The following is a 13,262-nucleotide window of genomic DNA, read 5'->3' as shown; positions in this document are numbered from 1 at the left end:
AATGATGCTTCTTGTTGAAAGTTATTGCATCTTATTTATATTGTTTGCAACCAAATCCTTAAAATGCCTAAGCCACACAGTAAAATTCTTTTAAAATCTGCATGAATATAGAAATTCTATAGCATTACTGACAACACAAGCTAGAACCCCTCACTTTTGTGATTTGAATGGAATCTTGATGAATGGGATAGAAAAAAGCCAAGTGATCAGCCTATACCCAGTTTCTGTTATCCTGTATCCAGAGTTCAAACCCATTTCTCTTAGAAGTTACATAGATAGGATTTTGCAGCATAAAAGATAATTTGGTCTATCTTGCGACAAGAAAACTGTTTAGATCACAGCCTTGTCTTTTCCCATATTCTTCAATGAACTGATTACAGATATTTTTCTTTTCAATATAATTATTGATTACAATTACTCCTTTGTACTGAGAACAAAATTGTCCAGTAAGAATACACCTGGAGATACTTTGCTTTGTATGACATGTGAGAAAATCTGCACAAAGGAGGACTACATCCTGACCTTAGGCAATGACCCTTAACCTCAGCTTCATTCTTCCAAATTCAATTTTTTTAAACTCAAAGTTTCCTAAAACTTTGGAAGCTACAATTCTTTATCATTAATACTTACCCAAAACATTTAGGAAAGTGTTGATGGATATGAATAGATAATGGATAATTTGGGCAGCCACAGTGGCGCAGCGGTAGAGTTGCTGCCTTACTTGGATTAGATCCCGACTACGGGTGCTGTCTGTATGGAGTTTGTACGTTCTCCCCGTGAGCGCGTGGGATATCGCTGAGATCTTCGGTTTCCTCCCACACTCCAAAGACGTACAGATATGTAGGTTAATTGGCTTGGTGTATGTGTAAATTGTCCCTAGTGTGTGTAGGATAGTGTTAACGTGCTAGAATCGCTGGGCGTTATGGACTCGGTGGGTCGAAGGGCCTGTTTCCGCGCTGTATCTCTAAACTAAACTAATAGTTCCACAAAGCACAATACTAAACAATTATCATAAGCAAGAGTAAGAAGTAAACACATCTAAAATCATTACCTGTATCTCTTTTTCCTGGAACGGGATCTGGAATTAGATCTTGATCTAGAACTGGAGCAAGAACGAGACCGTGATCTCGACGAATGAGATCTAGAGTTAGATCGAACCATGGTGATCTTCAGGTATCACTTTCAACAAAATTGCTCACCTACAAATAGGAGAAGTCATGTATTTTACTGTACATCTTAAGTTAAACCATTAACTGCACTTACTAGAGCATCTCATTAATTAAAGCCCAATTTATACAGCTATGCTCATTTAAGGGTTATGCTTCCAGATCTTCCACATATCAGGCACTTTGCATCCATACATACCCATGCTTCCTGTTGTCACAAATCTATGATTACATTTTTGTTTGCTCAAGGAAGCAGCTGCGACAGGTGGAAACGATTTGCTGTTTATATTTTGTATAGGCAACAATGTGGCTAGAATGCCTTCACTACCCACTCAGTACATCACAGAAAAATTTCAAATGTGCCATCACCTTAATGATTAAATTCAGGCTGCATCTCACTGTATAAACAAAAATATGGACTATGCATTTGGAGATACATATTGACAGTTTGAGATGGCTCGGGGATTAATTCTGATAAGTTTAAATAGCTTCTCTGCCATAGTCTCTCTTCTGCCCTGTTTTTGCAGAGTACAGGAACTGTTCTTTCAATGAGGTTATCAGATAAAGAGCATCATATCCAAAATGGGTCACGATAAAGAGAACCATTCCCAGTGGTCAGGAAATGAGGAATCAGAGTCAATAGCAAGGAAACTGGCCCTTTGGCCCAACCAAGATGACCATCTGGAGTATGAGACTGAGTCACAATAACAAAATTATTAGTGTGCAGCTATTAACCGATCCTTCCGAAACTCCCTGGTCAACTCGTCCTTCCCACCCAAACCACCCCCTCCCTAGGTACTTTCCTCAGCAACTGCAGGAGATGCAACACCTGTCCCTTTACCTCCCCCCTGGACTCCATCCAAGGACCCAAACAGTCTTTCCAGGTGAGGCAGACGTTCACTTGCACCACCTCTAACCTCATCTACTGTATCCAGGTGTCTCTTCTCTACATCAGCGAGACCAAGCACAGGCTCGGCGATTGTTTCACTGAACACCACTGCTCAGTCCATCTTGATCTGCCTGATCTCCCAGTGGCTCAGCACTTCAACTTCCCCCTCCCATTCTGACCTTTCTGTCCTGGGCCTCCTCCATTGTCAGAATAAGGCCCAGCACAAATTGGAGGAACAGCACCTCATATTTTGCTTGGGTAGTTTACACCCCCGTGATATGAACATTATCTTCTCTAACTTCAGAGAGCCCATGCTTTCTCTCTCCATCCCCTTCCCAATTCTCCCACTAGTCTTACTGTCCCCAACTACATTCTATCTTTGTCCCGCCCCCTCCCTGACATCAGTCTAAAGAAGGATCTCGACCTGAAAAGTCACTCATTCCTTCTCTCCAGAGATGCTACCTGACGGTTCCCGGAGAGGACGGCTTCCTCTCTGGGAAGCTAGTTTAACGTAGTTTGCATTGACCGATTCACAAAAAAATGACCACAGACCACACTTTCCTCTCCAGGAAACTAGTTTAAGGTAGTCCGCACTGACCAATTCGCAAAAAAATGTACTTCTCTAATAGACTTAGACCCCAACCTCCCTGAGACTAGTTACATAATTTGAAATTATCAATTCATAAAACTTACTTCTCTAAGACTTAGACTCCAGCCTCCCTGAGACTGGTTACACAATTTGAACTGACCAATTCATAAAACTTATAAGACAATAACTGCAGATGCTGGTACAAATCGAAGGTATTTATTCACAAAATGCTGGAGTAACTCAGCAGGTCAGGCAGCATCTCAGGAGAGAAGGAAACTCACTTACCCAGTGTTGTCTTCTATGACGATCTCAGCAAGGAACCAGATCTACCTCAGACGAGGGACCACGGTGTTCCCGGGAACTTGCTCGGGAGTTCAGACCCAATGGATCCGATAGTACACTTTACTCCCTTCGAGATCCCGGCGAGACCGCAGCCGCTTACTCTGTCATCAGAGATGGTCCCAGCGAGATCCTGCCGACTACGCAATGTTAAAGTTCAATCCCCGCTTTCAGACAACAAACCACATTAGACACCTTAAGAAAGTAATAATACCTTTTTATTCATGCATGCGGGTGTGGGAGAGCAGCCCGAGTATGACTACATACTCGCTGTCCCTCGTGGTCCCACACAATTGAATTGTGCACCAACAGTACATTTATACCCGAGTATTCACGGGTAGCTAAACACACACATTCCTCAGCACATTCCTCTACCAGTTCTTATACCGGCACCAGTTCTTATCTGGATCAGACTTGCCTTTCTGTGCGTTTTACTTAACAAACTTATCTTTATCTTTTTAGTCACACCTTGGATCTGTTTCTTTTGTCATGCACAACATCGCAATTTAGCTAATCACAGCATTTTATCTTGTTTCCACATATTTCTTGCCTGAGTCACTTCATCTAAGAACCCAAACGGTCTTTCCAGGTGAGGCAGAGGTTCACTTGCATGTCCTCCAACCTCATCTACTATTACAGAGCCTTTATTTGTCATTCGGTACCGAGGTACCGAACGAAATTACGTTACCAGCAGTCACACAAAAAAAAGAAACACAAGACACATAACCCCAACACAAACATCCATCAGTGACTCCAAACACCCCCTCACTGTGATGGAGGCAACAAAACTTCCGCTCTCTTCCCCACGCCCAAGTCCCCGCGGCCGAGCCGCACCGGGAGCTGAAACATCCCGTGTCCGAGCCGGGCGATGGAAGGCCCCGCGGCCGTACCGTGCGCAGCTAAGTCCCGCGGCTGAGCCGCGTCGGGCGATGGAAGGCCCCGCGGCCAAGCCGCACCAGCGATGTAAAGTCCCGCGGCCGAGCCGCACCAGCGATGTAAAGTCCCGCGGCTGAGCCGCACCGGGCGATGTTAGGTCCCGCGGCCGAGCCGCGCCGGGCGATGGAAGGCCCCGCAGCCGAGCCGCACCAGTGATGTAAAGTCCCGCGGCCGAGCCGCGCGATGGAAGGCCCCGCGGCCGAGCCGCACCTGGCGCTGAACCGTCCCGCGGCCGTACCGGGCGATGGAAGGCCCCGCGGCCGAGCCGCACCGGGCACTGTTAAGTCCAGCGGCCGAGCCGCACCGGGCGATGGAAGGCCCCGCGGGCGATGGAAGGCCCCGCGGGCGATGGAAGGCCCCGCGTTTAAAATTTTATTTTTTTAGCGCAAATGGAGATACGACTCGGAATGGGTCGCATCTCCGTTGAGGAAGAGATTTTTTTAAAGGTTTCCCCCCACACATACACAGCTAAAGATAGGCTATTTCATACATCTAACACTAACAAATAGACAAAGAAAGAAGAAAGACAAACAGACTGCCGGCGAGCCGCAGCTGCAGGGCAGCGCCGCCACTTCTGGAAGAGACTTCCAGGTGTGTCTTCTCTACATCGGCGAGACCAAGCACAGCCTCGGCGATCGTTTCGCTGAACACCTCTGCTCAGTCCGTCTTGACCTACCTGATCTCCCGGTGGCTCAGCACTTCAATCCCCCCTCCCATTCTGACCTTTCTGTCCTGGGTCTCCTCCATTGTTAGAGTGAGGCCCAGCACAAATTGGAGGAACAGCACCTCATATTTCGCTTCGGTAGTTTACACCCCAGCGGTATGAACATTGACTTCTCTAACTTCACATAGCCCCTGCTTTCTCTCTCCATCCCCCTCCCCCTTCCCAGTTCTCCCACTAGTCTTATTGTCTCTGACTACATTCTATCTTTGTCCCGCCCTCTCTGACATCAGTCTGAAGGATCTCGACCCAAAAAGTCACGCATTCCTTCTCTCCAGAGATGCTGCCTGACCTGCTGAGTTACTCCAGCATTTTGTGTCTACCTTCAATAAAACAGATAGTTTGCACATACTGATAAACAACCATTGTAATTTTGGGTAGGTACTGGTTGAGGGACATTGCTGAACAAAACACTGAAAAAAATCATTCCTTCTTCAAATAATCCATGGCATCTTGAATAGAGAAATTATACCAGCTTGATCCTAAGGATTATGTTGTCATTCCTTCCCGCAGCATTTAATTCTTGAAATGGGATCTGGCAATATTTAGCCAAGAAACAAAAATATCAATTCAGCCAGTTGAACACAAATATCGTGCTGTACAAGGTTAGGAATGTTACAATGTACAACTTACAATGTGCAACTGCTGCTAAAACTGGGACATCTCCACTGAAGATTTCAAATTCAAATTAACACCACTATATTTAACATAACATATTAACATAGTATTTGAGAGATTATGAGAAAGAATGCTGAGATCCTTCAGAAAATGAAGAATTCATGCTTCAATAACAGAGGGAGCTCTGGGATAGTTGAAAGAAATGGGTTTCTAGGTTTTCAAAGGTCAGAGAAGGTAAATGATTAAAAAATAATAGTTCATCAGTGTTGCTCACAACAAAAGCTGAGGAATGGACACGAACGTCAAAGTTAAAGAATTGATGAACAAAAGAGATTAAAAGTATGCATGAGGCTGCCCAAGTTATTTGTGGTAAAATTCTTAACAAAGATATGAATTTTAAATTAAAATGGAGAGAAAACTGTTTCAAATCAGCAAGGCCAAGAGGCATTCAGAGTTTAAGTACATGTGGCTGAAGTCTGAACAATTAGGAATTTTACGTAAATTCAGCTAGAGATCAGACCTTGGCTTCTTTGTGGTGAGATAAATAGGCATTGAGATAGTGTTACTTTGTTCTTCGATGTGTTTTTTTCTCCTGCAAATTGAAAATGGCTACTTTTGTTTCTTTTTTTTTTTTAAAGGTTTGTATCAGATAGCACACAACAGCTGTATTAATGGACACAAAGTGTTACAAATATCATTTTAACTTTTTACATAATTGAAATGCCAACGTCTTTCTTATCCTTGTTTCAAACAGAGAATTTACTCGCTGGAGGACAAGTTTAGGCATAGAAAAATGTATTGAAAAAAGACACAGCAATGATCTAATGTTAAAAGTAACCTAATTATTTACACTTCCAAAGTTATTCAACTGGATTATGATAAGTGTTAGAAAGGTGCATCTAAATCGTTTGGTTAATTGCAATCAGTGCTCCTCCTCTTTATTTCACCATCCACTGTTTTAATGGTACTTTCCCAGCAGTCTTCACAGCAGAAAGGAGGGGCCAGAGCAGTTTAAAATTTCAAGTACAGGTAGGGACCTGTTCTCAGAGTGAGCACATACAAGATAAGTCTAAGGTAAGGTGTATAAGGTTTACCTTCTGGTCCACGAGATTTATTTTAAGTTGTGTATTAAGGGGGGAGTTGGCACAGTCAGTAGAATAATATGCTCCCCTGTCAGATATGGGAAATCAGGGATGAAGTGCAAGTACAATGCAAGGAGCGATACAAAATTCTGGAGTAACTCAGCAGGACAGATGGCATCTCTGAAGAAAAGGAATGGGTGACGTTTCAGGTCGAGAACCTTCTTCAGACTGAGAGTCAAGGGAGTGGGAGATACAGAGATAAGGAAGTGGCAGGTGTGAGAACGAGACATCAAAGGGGGTGGAGATCAGGAAAATGTAGAATAGAACATTGTTAGGTGGAAGGTAACAACAAAGCAAACAGAGATAAAATCTAATCAGGGACAGACTGTTCCAAATTTTCCTTGATTTCCTTGATGTCTCGTTCTCACACTTGACACTTCATTATCTCTGTATCTCCCCCTCCCCTGACTCAGTCTGAAGTAGGGTCTCAACCCAAAATGTCACCCATTCCTTCTCTCCAGAGATGCTGCCTGTCCCGCTGAGTTACTCCAGCATTTTATGTCTGTCTTTGGTTTAAACTAGCATCTGCAGTTCCTTCCTACACATACAATGCAAGGAGTATTATGGTAGAGCAGATGATCTCAAGAGTCTGGAGCAGTGCATGGAACCATGAAGTTGTGGCCATTATAGAGACTTGGTTGCAGGAGGGACACGATTGGCAGCTCAATATTTCAGGGTTTTGATGTTTCAGACATGCTAAGAGATGGATAAAAGAGGGAGGAGTTTCATTCCAACTCATCAGGGAGAATATCACAACTGCACTCTAAAAGGACATACTGGAGGATTCATTCACTGAATCACTCTGATGAGATTATGCTATAAACCTCACAATAACCAGTGGGAGACAGATTATGGAAATATGTAAAAGCAACAGGGTTGTCCTTGAGTGTGACTAAGTTCCTCAATGTTGAGTAGGTTATCTTATGTGCAAGAGACATATGGGGCAGAATTTGCTAGGTTCATCCAAGAGGCTAGGATTTACTCACTTTTAAAAGTGAATGGGTGAAATAAGGAGTGAATGCATGGTTTTGTCCAGGGCAGGTCAAGTCTTACAAACTTGATTATGTTTTTTGACATAACAACTTAGGTATCTGATGAGGGTAGGGCAGCGGATGGTGTTCCATATGGACTTTAAGGCATTCAACAACATCTTTCCTGATGGGAAACACTTTATATTATGCTGGCTGAACTGGTTGTAATACGATTTTGACAGGGGACTTGAAAACTATGTAAACCATGTAACAGTTACATTGGAAATTGACAAGCAGAGAAAAGTTGTCTTGCAAAAATAAAGTTTTGGAGAAAATATTGTTTATATGTAACTTTCCTGCACTAATCAAGACACCATTGTCTCTTCATAACAGTCTATCAGTTTCACCGCAGAAGCAAGCACTTCTGTTGACACACGTTCATCCATACACTATTAAACTACAATGTAATGTACAACCTTATTTAAGCTTACAGTAACAAATACAAACTTAAAAGCTATTAAAAAGACTTTTAGTTTTAAAAATCCTGCACGGGGAAAAATGTTTGTTATTGCAAGTCTGAAATTCTCTGGCCCCTAAATTCCGTTACTGACACAATTGTTTTTCAAATGTCATTTTCTATAACACAAAAATTCTTGAGAACTATCATGTTGTGATAGAACTACTGGTAATTATAAAAGTGCAATTAAAATACTTAATAGTTTAAGAAAAAGGAATAGCTCATTCTGCCCTTGTGTCATAGTGATATAGTATGGAAACAGGACCTTCGGCCCAACTTGCCCACACCGGCCAACATGTCCCAGCTACACTAGTTCCACATGCCAGCATTTGGTTCATATCCCTCCAAACCTGTCCTAGCCATGTGCCTGTCTAACCCCTTCTTAAATGTTAGGATCATCCCTGCCTCAACTACCTCCTCCGGCAGCTTGTTCCATATATCCACCACCCTTTGTGTGAAAAAGTTACCCCTCAGATTCCTATTTTCCCTTTCACCTCAAACCTATGTCCTCTGGTCCTCTATTCACCTACTCTGGGCCAGAGACTTTGTGTATCTACCCGTTCTATTCCTCTCATGATCTTATACACCTCTCTAAGATCACCCCTCATCTTCCTGCGCTCCAAGGAATAGACTACTCAACCTCTGCTTATAGCTCAGACCCTCTAGGCCTGGCAACATCCTCGTAAATCTTGTCTTCTACATCTTTCAATACGATCACACTGACTTTTTTGACGATTAAAAAACTGCAGTTGATGGAAGTAAAAAAACAGAAAATGTTGGAAACATTCATATGAGGCAATAAACGTAATAGTTGATCTTTTACCTCAGCACACTTCCTGCACTAATCCCAATCCCCAATGGACTTAAAAGTTCATCAAAATCGATTTTGATAATATCCATTGATTGAGCCTCTAGAGCACTATGGGCAGAAAATTCCAAATATTCACTATCCTCTTTGTGAATAAATTTCATCCCCTGCATCTTAAATTACGTCCCCTTCACACAATGCTGTGATCCATGGAGATAAATACTCTACCAAGGAACATATCAAGTCCACATCGATCATGTTGAGCTCTGTAAAAAATATTCTATGCTTCAATTAAATTATCTTGTTCTTTTAAGAAGAATATTGGCCCAATCTGCTTAGTATCTCTCCTCTTGCAATTAATTAACTACAAATTAATTAGGTGAACCGTCACTACACATCCTCCACACCTTTTTTCCTTCCTTGGGTAGAGAGATCAGATCTGTACACAATACGCCAGTTGCAGTTTCACCAGGGTCCTATATAATTGAGGTAAGTCATCTCTAATCAATTACAATCAGATTACAGGCTGGAACAAAATCTCAACTAAGTGTTGCGTTACTAAGCAGATGACCTCATAAATCACTTAAAAAACTATTTTGCCAACACCTCATTGGTAGTTTGTTGTTGAAGATCTACACCAAAAGTTACATTACAACTTAGAAAATTTAGGTTGTTTCTTTTGAATGGCCACCCAAGGTTTTACTTCTGCAGACAAAAGATACATTTTGTATTTATTCTAATAACTGGACAATATGATAAAAGACTTTAAACTTTGACATTAAAGATAATTTATTGTTTTAATACATCAATCTTTTTTACTTTTCCCACATTATTTTACTACCAATATCAATTTAATTACTGAACCATACAAGGTTTACAGGAATGATCCCAGGAATAAGTGGGTGAACATTTGATGAGCGTTTGACGCCACTGGGCCAGTACTTGCTGGAGTTTAGAAGAATAAGGGGGGACCTCATTGAAACTTAGTGAATAGTGAAAGGCTTGGATAGAGTGGACGTGGAATGTTTCCACGAGTGGGAGAGTCTAGAACTAGAGGTCATAGCCTCAGAATTAAAGAACTTTCCTTTAGGAAGGAGATGAGGAATTTCTTTAGTCAGAGAGTGGTGAATCTGTGGAATTCTGTGTCATAGAAAGCCATGGAAGCCAAGTCAATGGATATTTTTACGGCAGAGATAGATTCTTGATTAGTACGCGTGTCAGGGGTTATGGGGAGAAGGAAGGAGAATGGAATTAGGAGGAAGAGGTAGATCAGCCATGATTGAATGGAGGAGTAGACTTGATGGGGCCGGGGATGGCCTAATTTTGCTCCTATCACTTATGACCTTATGATGACAGAATACATCGTTGTTGTTCAAAATGTTACACCTTAATCTTACACCTTAATCTAGTTTGAAAAAAAAATACAAGTAAATAGAAACCAAACTGACCAAAACTAAGTTAAAATTGTTGAAATTGGAATGCCCTTCAAATATCATTTTGTTCAAAGTAATTAAATTAAAAGAATGTAAAACTGAATATCCAAATATACCGTAGATGCTGTCATCTACAAAGATAGCTACCCCCAAGTGAACCTTCTTTAAAATAGCCAGCAGTATATTTATTGGGTATATATTGAGATGTTGTATTCATCAAAAGCTTTCCACCACCTTCAATTGACTAATTGAAGTAATAAGACTATTTTTTGTTTTTTAAAAATATTTGCATGTCTTAAGGCATCTTTCATTCAGGGAAAATCAATGTGTGCATGAGGGAGGAATGATTGGAACTTTAACAGATTCCAGTTTATTTAAAATTTGAATGTCAGTTCAACAGTATTCCTTTTATTTGTAAAACAAATCAATGTTTCGGTTCACCAACCTGATTGCAAGGAACTGTAATGTCAGGGTAAAGTTCACGCAACAATGAAGGAAACTAATTTGTTCATGCGGTTTTCAATTTTTGAGAGAACCAATTATTTTAATGAGAATTAATTTCAAATGAAGCATAATGCACATTAAATCAATCAAAGACGTTGAAAAACATGAAGAATATTAAGTACACGAATTTCATTAGATTCAGAGAAAGAGCTCTGAAAGAAACTCGCATGAAATGAACATTTCTTAATTGAGAAATTTCACTTCAAAATTTCTAATACTGTATTGGATACTGATGATTAAGATATTTATTCCCGCCCACTTTTTATGTTTGATACCTGATCTTTTCCCACTGGTGAATCGCCATTAAATTGTAACTTTATCTCAGAAATAAATTTGGATCACTGTGGTCGGACTTTGAAACTTAATCACAGGCATTCAAAACGACGTAAGGGTTTCATTTTACCTCCACAGTGATTATCTATCATTATAAATCAATGTATCCATTTTCAATTATTTCAATTATCCATTTTCAATTACCACAACTGCTGCAAACCTGGCACTGTGCAACTCAATTTAATGCCAAGAACAAAAACCTGAAGAGACTTCTCAATGGAATTTTGAACCTGAAAAGACCAGCTCTATTTTATATCCCTTCCTGACACTTCAGTTGCTCCAAAGATTCCAAAAGGGATTCCAAAAGGGATTTTAACTCTGCTCTTAACCAATCAAAATCTTTTGTCACCCTTCCAATCCAAAACAAATGATACATTAATACAGCACCACACTTTATTTTTGAAAAATAAATCTTCATGAGGAGCATAAGAGTATGATTTTAGTTCCCATAGAATTGAGTCGTATGCCCCTTATCTCAAGGTTAGATTGCACAAGTTGTCTTATATACATTTCCTGAAATTTAAGTTCAAGTTTCAAAGAGATTTTTTAAATGAAATAATGCCCAAACCAATGTTCATTAAGTAAGTTTTCTGTTACCCAGTTATGACAAATTTTATGTCCCCAAACACTAATCACACAATTGGAGATTTTGGATTAAAACTTATTCCATTTTAAATAGAAACATAGAAAATAGGTGCAGGAGGAGGCTATTCGGCCCTTCGAGCCAGCACCGCCATTCATTGTGATCATGGCTGATCGTCCCTAATCAATAACCCGTGCCTGCCTTCTCCCCATATCCCTTGATTCCACTAGCCCCTAGAGCTCTATCTAACTCTCTCTTAAATCCATCCAGTGATTTGGCTTCCACTGCCATCTGTGGCAGAGAATTCCACAAATTCACAACTCTCTGGGTGAAAAAGTTTTTGCTCACCTCAGTTTTAAATTGCCTCCCCTTTATTCTAAAACTGTGGTCCCTGGTTCTCGACTCGCCCAACATTGGGAACATTTTTCCTGCATCTAGCTTGTCCAGTCCTTTTATAATTTTATATGTTTCTATAAGATCCCCTCTCATCCTTCTATACTCCAGTGAATACAAGCCTAGTCTTTTCAATCTTTCCTCATATGTCAGTCCCGCCATCCCAGGGATTAACCTCGTGAACCTACGCTGCACTGCCTCAATTACAAGGATGTCCTTCCTCAAATTAGGAGACCAAAACTGTACACAATACTCCAGATGTGGTCTTACCAGGGCCCTATACAACTGCAGAAGAACCTCTTTACTCCTATACTGAAATCCTCTTGTTATGAAGGCCAACATTGCTAGCTTTCTTCACTGCCTGCTGTACCTGCACGCCAACTTTCAGTTACTGGTGTACAAGGACACCCAGGTCTCGCTGCACCTCCCCCTTTCCATTGAGATAATAATCTGCCTCCTTGTTTTTCGCCAAAGTGGATAACCTCACATTTATCTATATTGTACTGCATCTGCCCACTCACTCAACCTGTCCAGGTCACCGTGCAACCTCCTAACATCCTCTTCATAGTTCACTGCCACCCAGCTTTGTGTCACCCACAAACTTGCTAATGTTTCCAATTCCCTCTTCCAAATCATTAATATATATGGTAAACAGTTGCGGCCCCAACACCGAGCCTTGCGGCACTCCACTCGCCACTGCTTGCCATTCTGAAAAGGACCCGTTTATTCCTACTCTTTGCTTCCTGTCTGCCAACCAACTTTCTATCCATGTCAACACCCTACCCCCAATACCATGTGCTCTAATTTTAGTCACCAATCTCCCGTGTGGGACCTTATCAAAGGCTTTCTGAAAGTCTAGATACACTACATCCACTGGCTCCCCTTCATCCATTTTACTTGTCACGTCCTCAAAAAATTCCAGAAGATTAGTCAAGCATGATTTCCCTTTCATAAATCCATGCTGACTTGAACTTATCCTTTTACTGCTATCCAATTGCACCGTTATTACCTCTTTAATAATTGACTCCAGCATCTTTCCCACCACCGAAGTCAGGCTAACTGGTCTGTAATTCCCCGTTTTCTCTCTTGCTCCTTTCTTGAAAAGTGGGATAACATTAGCTATCCTCCAATCCACAGGAACTGATCCTGAATCTATTGAACATTGGAAAATGATCACTAATGCATCCACTATTTCTAGAGCCACCTCCCTGAGGTCCCTGGGATGCAGACCATCAGGCCCAGAGGATTTATCATCCTTCAGTCCCATTAGTCTACCCAATATTATTTCTCGCCTAATGAAAATTTCTTTCAGTTCCTCTA

The 13,262-nt window shown here is 41.3% G+C and overlaps 1 protein-coding gene across 3 annotated transcripts in view; it reads right to left on the bottom strand.

Moving 5' to 3' along the window:
• The window catches only part of LOC144593734 (bcl-2-associated transcription factor 1-like), a 44,551-nt gene that overhangs the window by 28,184 nt on the left and 3,105 nt on the right, over positions 1-13,262 (bottom strand). For all 3 annotated transcript variants that reach the window (XM_078399736.1, XM_078399738.1, XM_078399737.1), the window contains one exon: positions 1,052-1,199. In XM_078399736.1, the coding sequence (XP_078255862.1) occupies positions 1,052-1,161 (110 nt within the window). In that variant the 5' untranslated portion in view covers positions 1,162-1,199. The remainder of the gene's footprint in view (positions 1-1,051; positions 1,200-13,262) is intronic.

The sequence above is a fragment of the Rhinoraja longicauda genome, chromosome 5 (assembly GCF_053455715.1).
Source record: "Rhinoraja longicauda isolate Sanriku21f chromosome 5, sRhiLon1.1, whole genome shotgun sequence".
In the NCBI taxonomy this organism is placed as follows: Eukaryota; Metazoa; Chordata; class Chondrichthyes; order Rajiformes; family Arhynchobatidae; genus Rhinoraja; species Rhinoraja longicauda.
The sequence above is the reverse complement of the archived record's forward strand: the minus strand, read 5'-3'. Positions and strand labels throughout refer to the sequence as shown.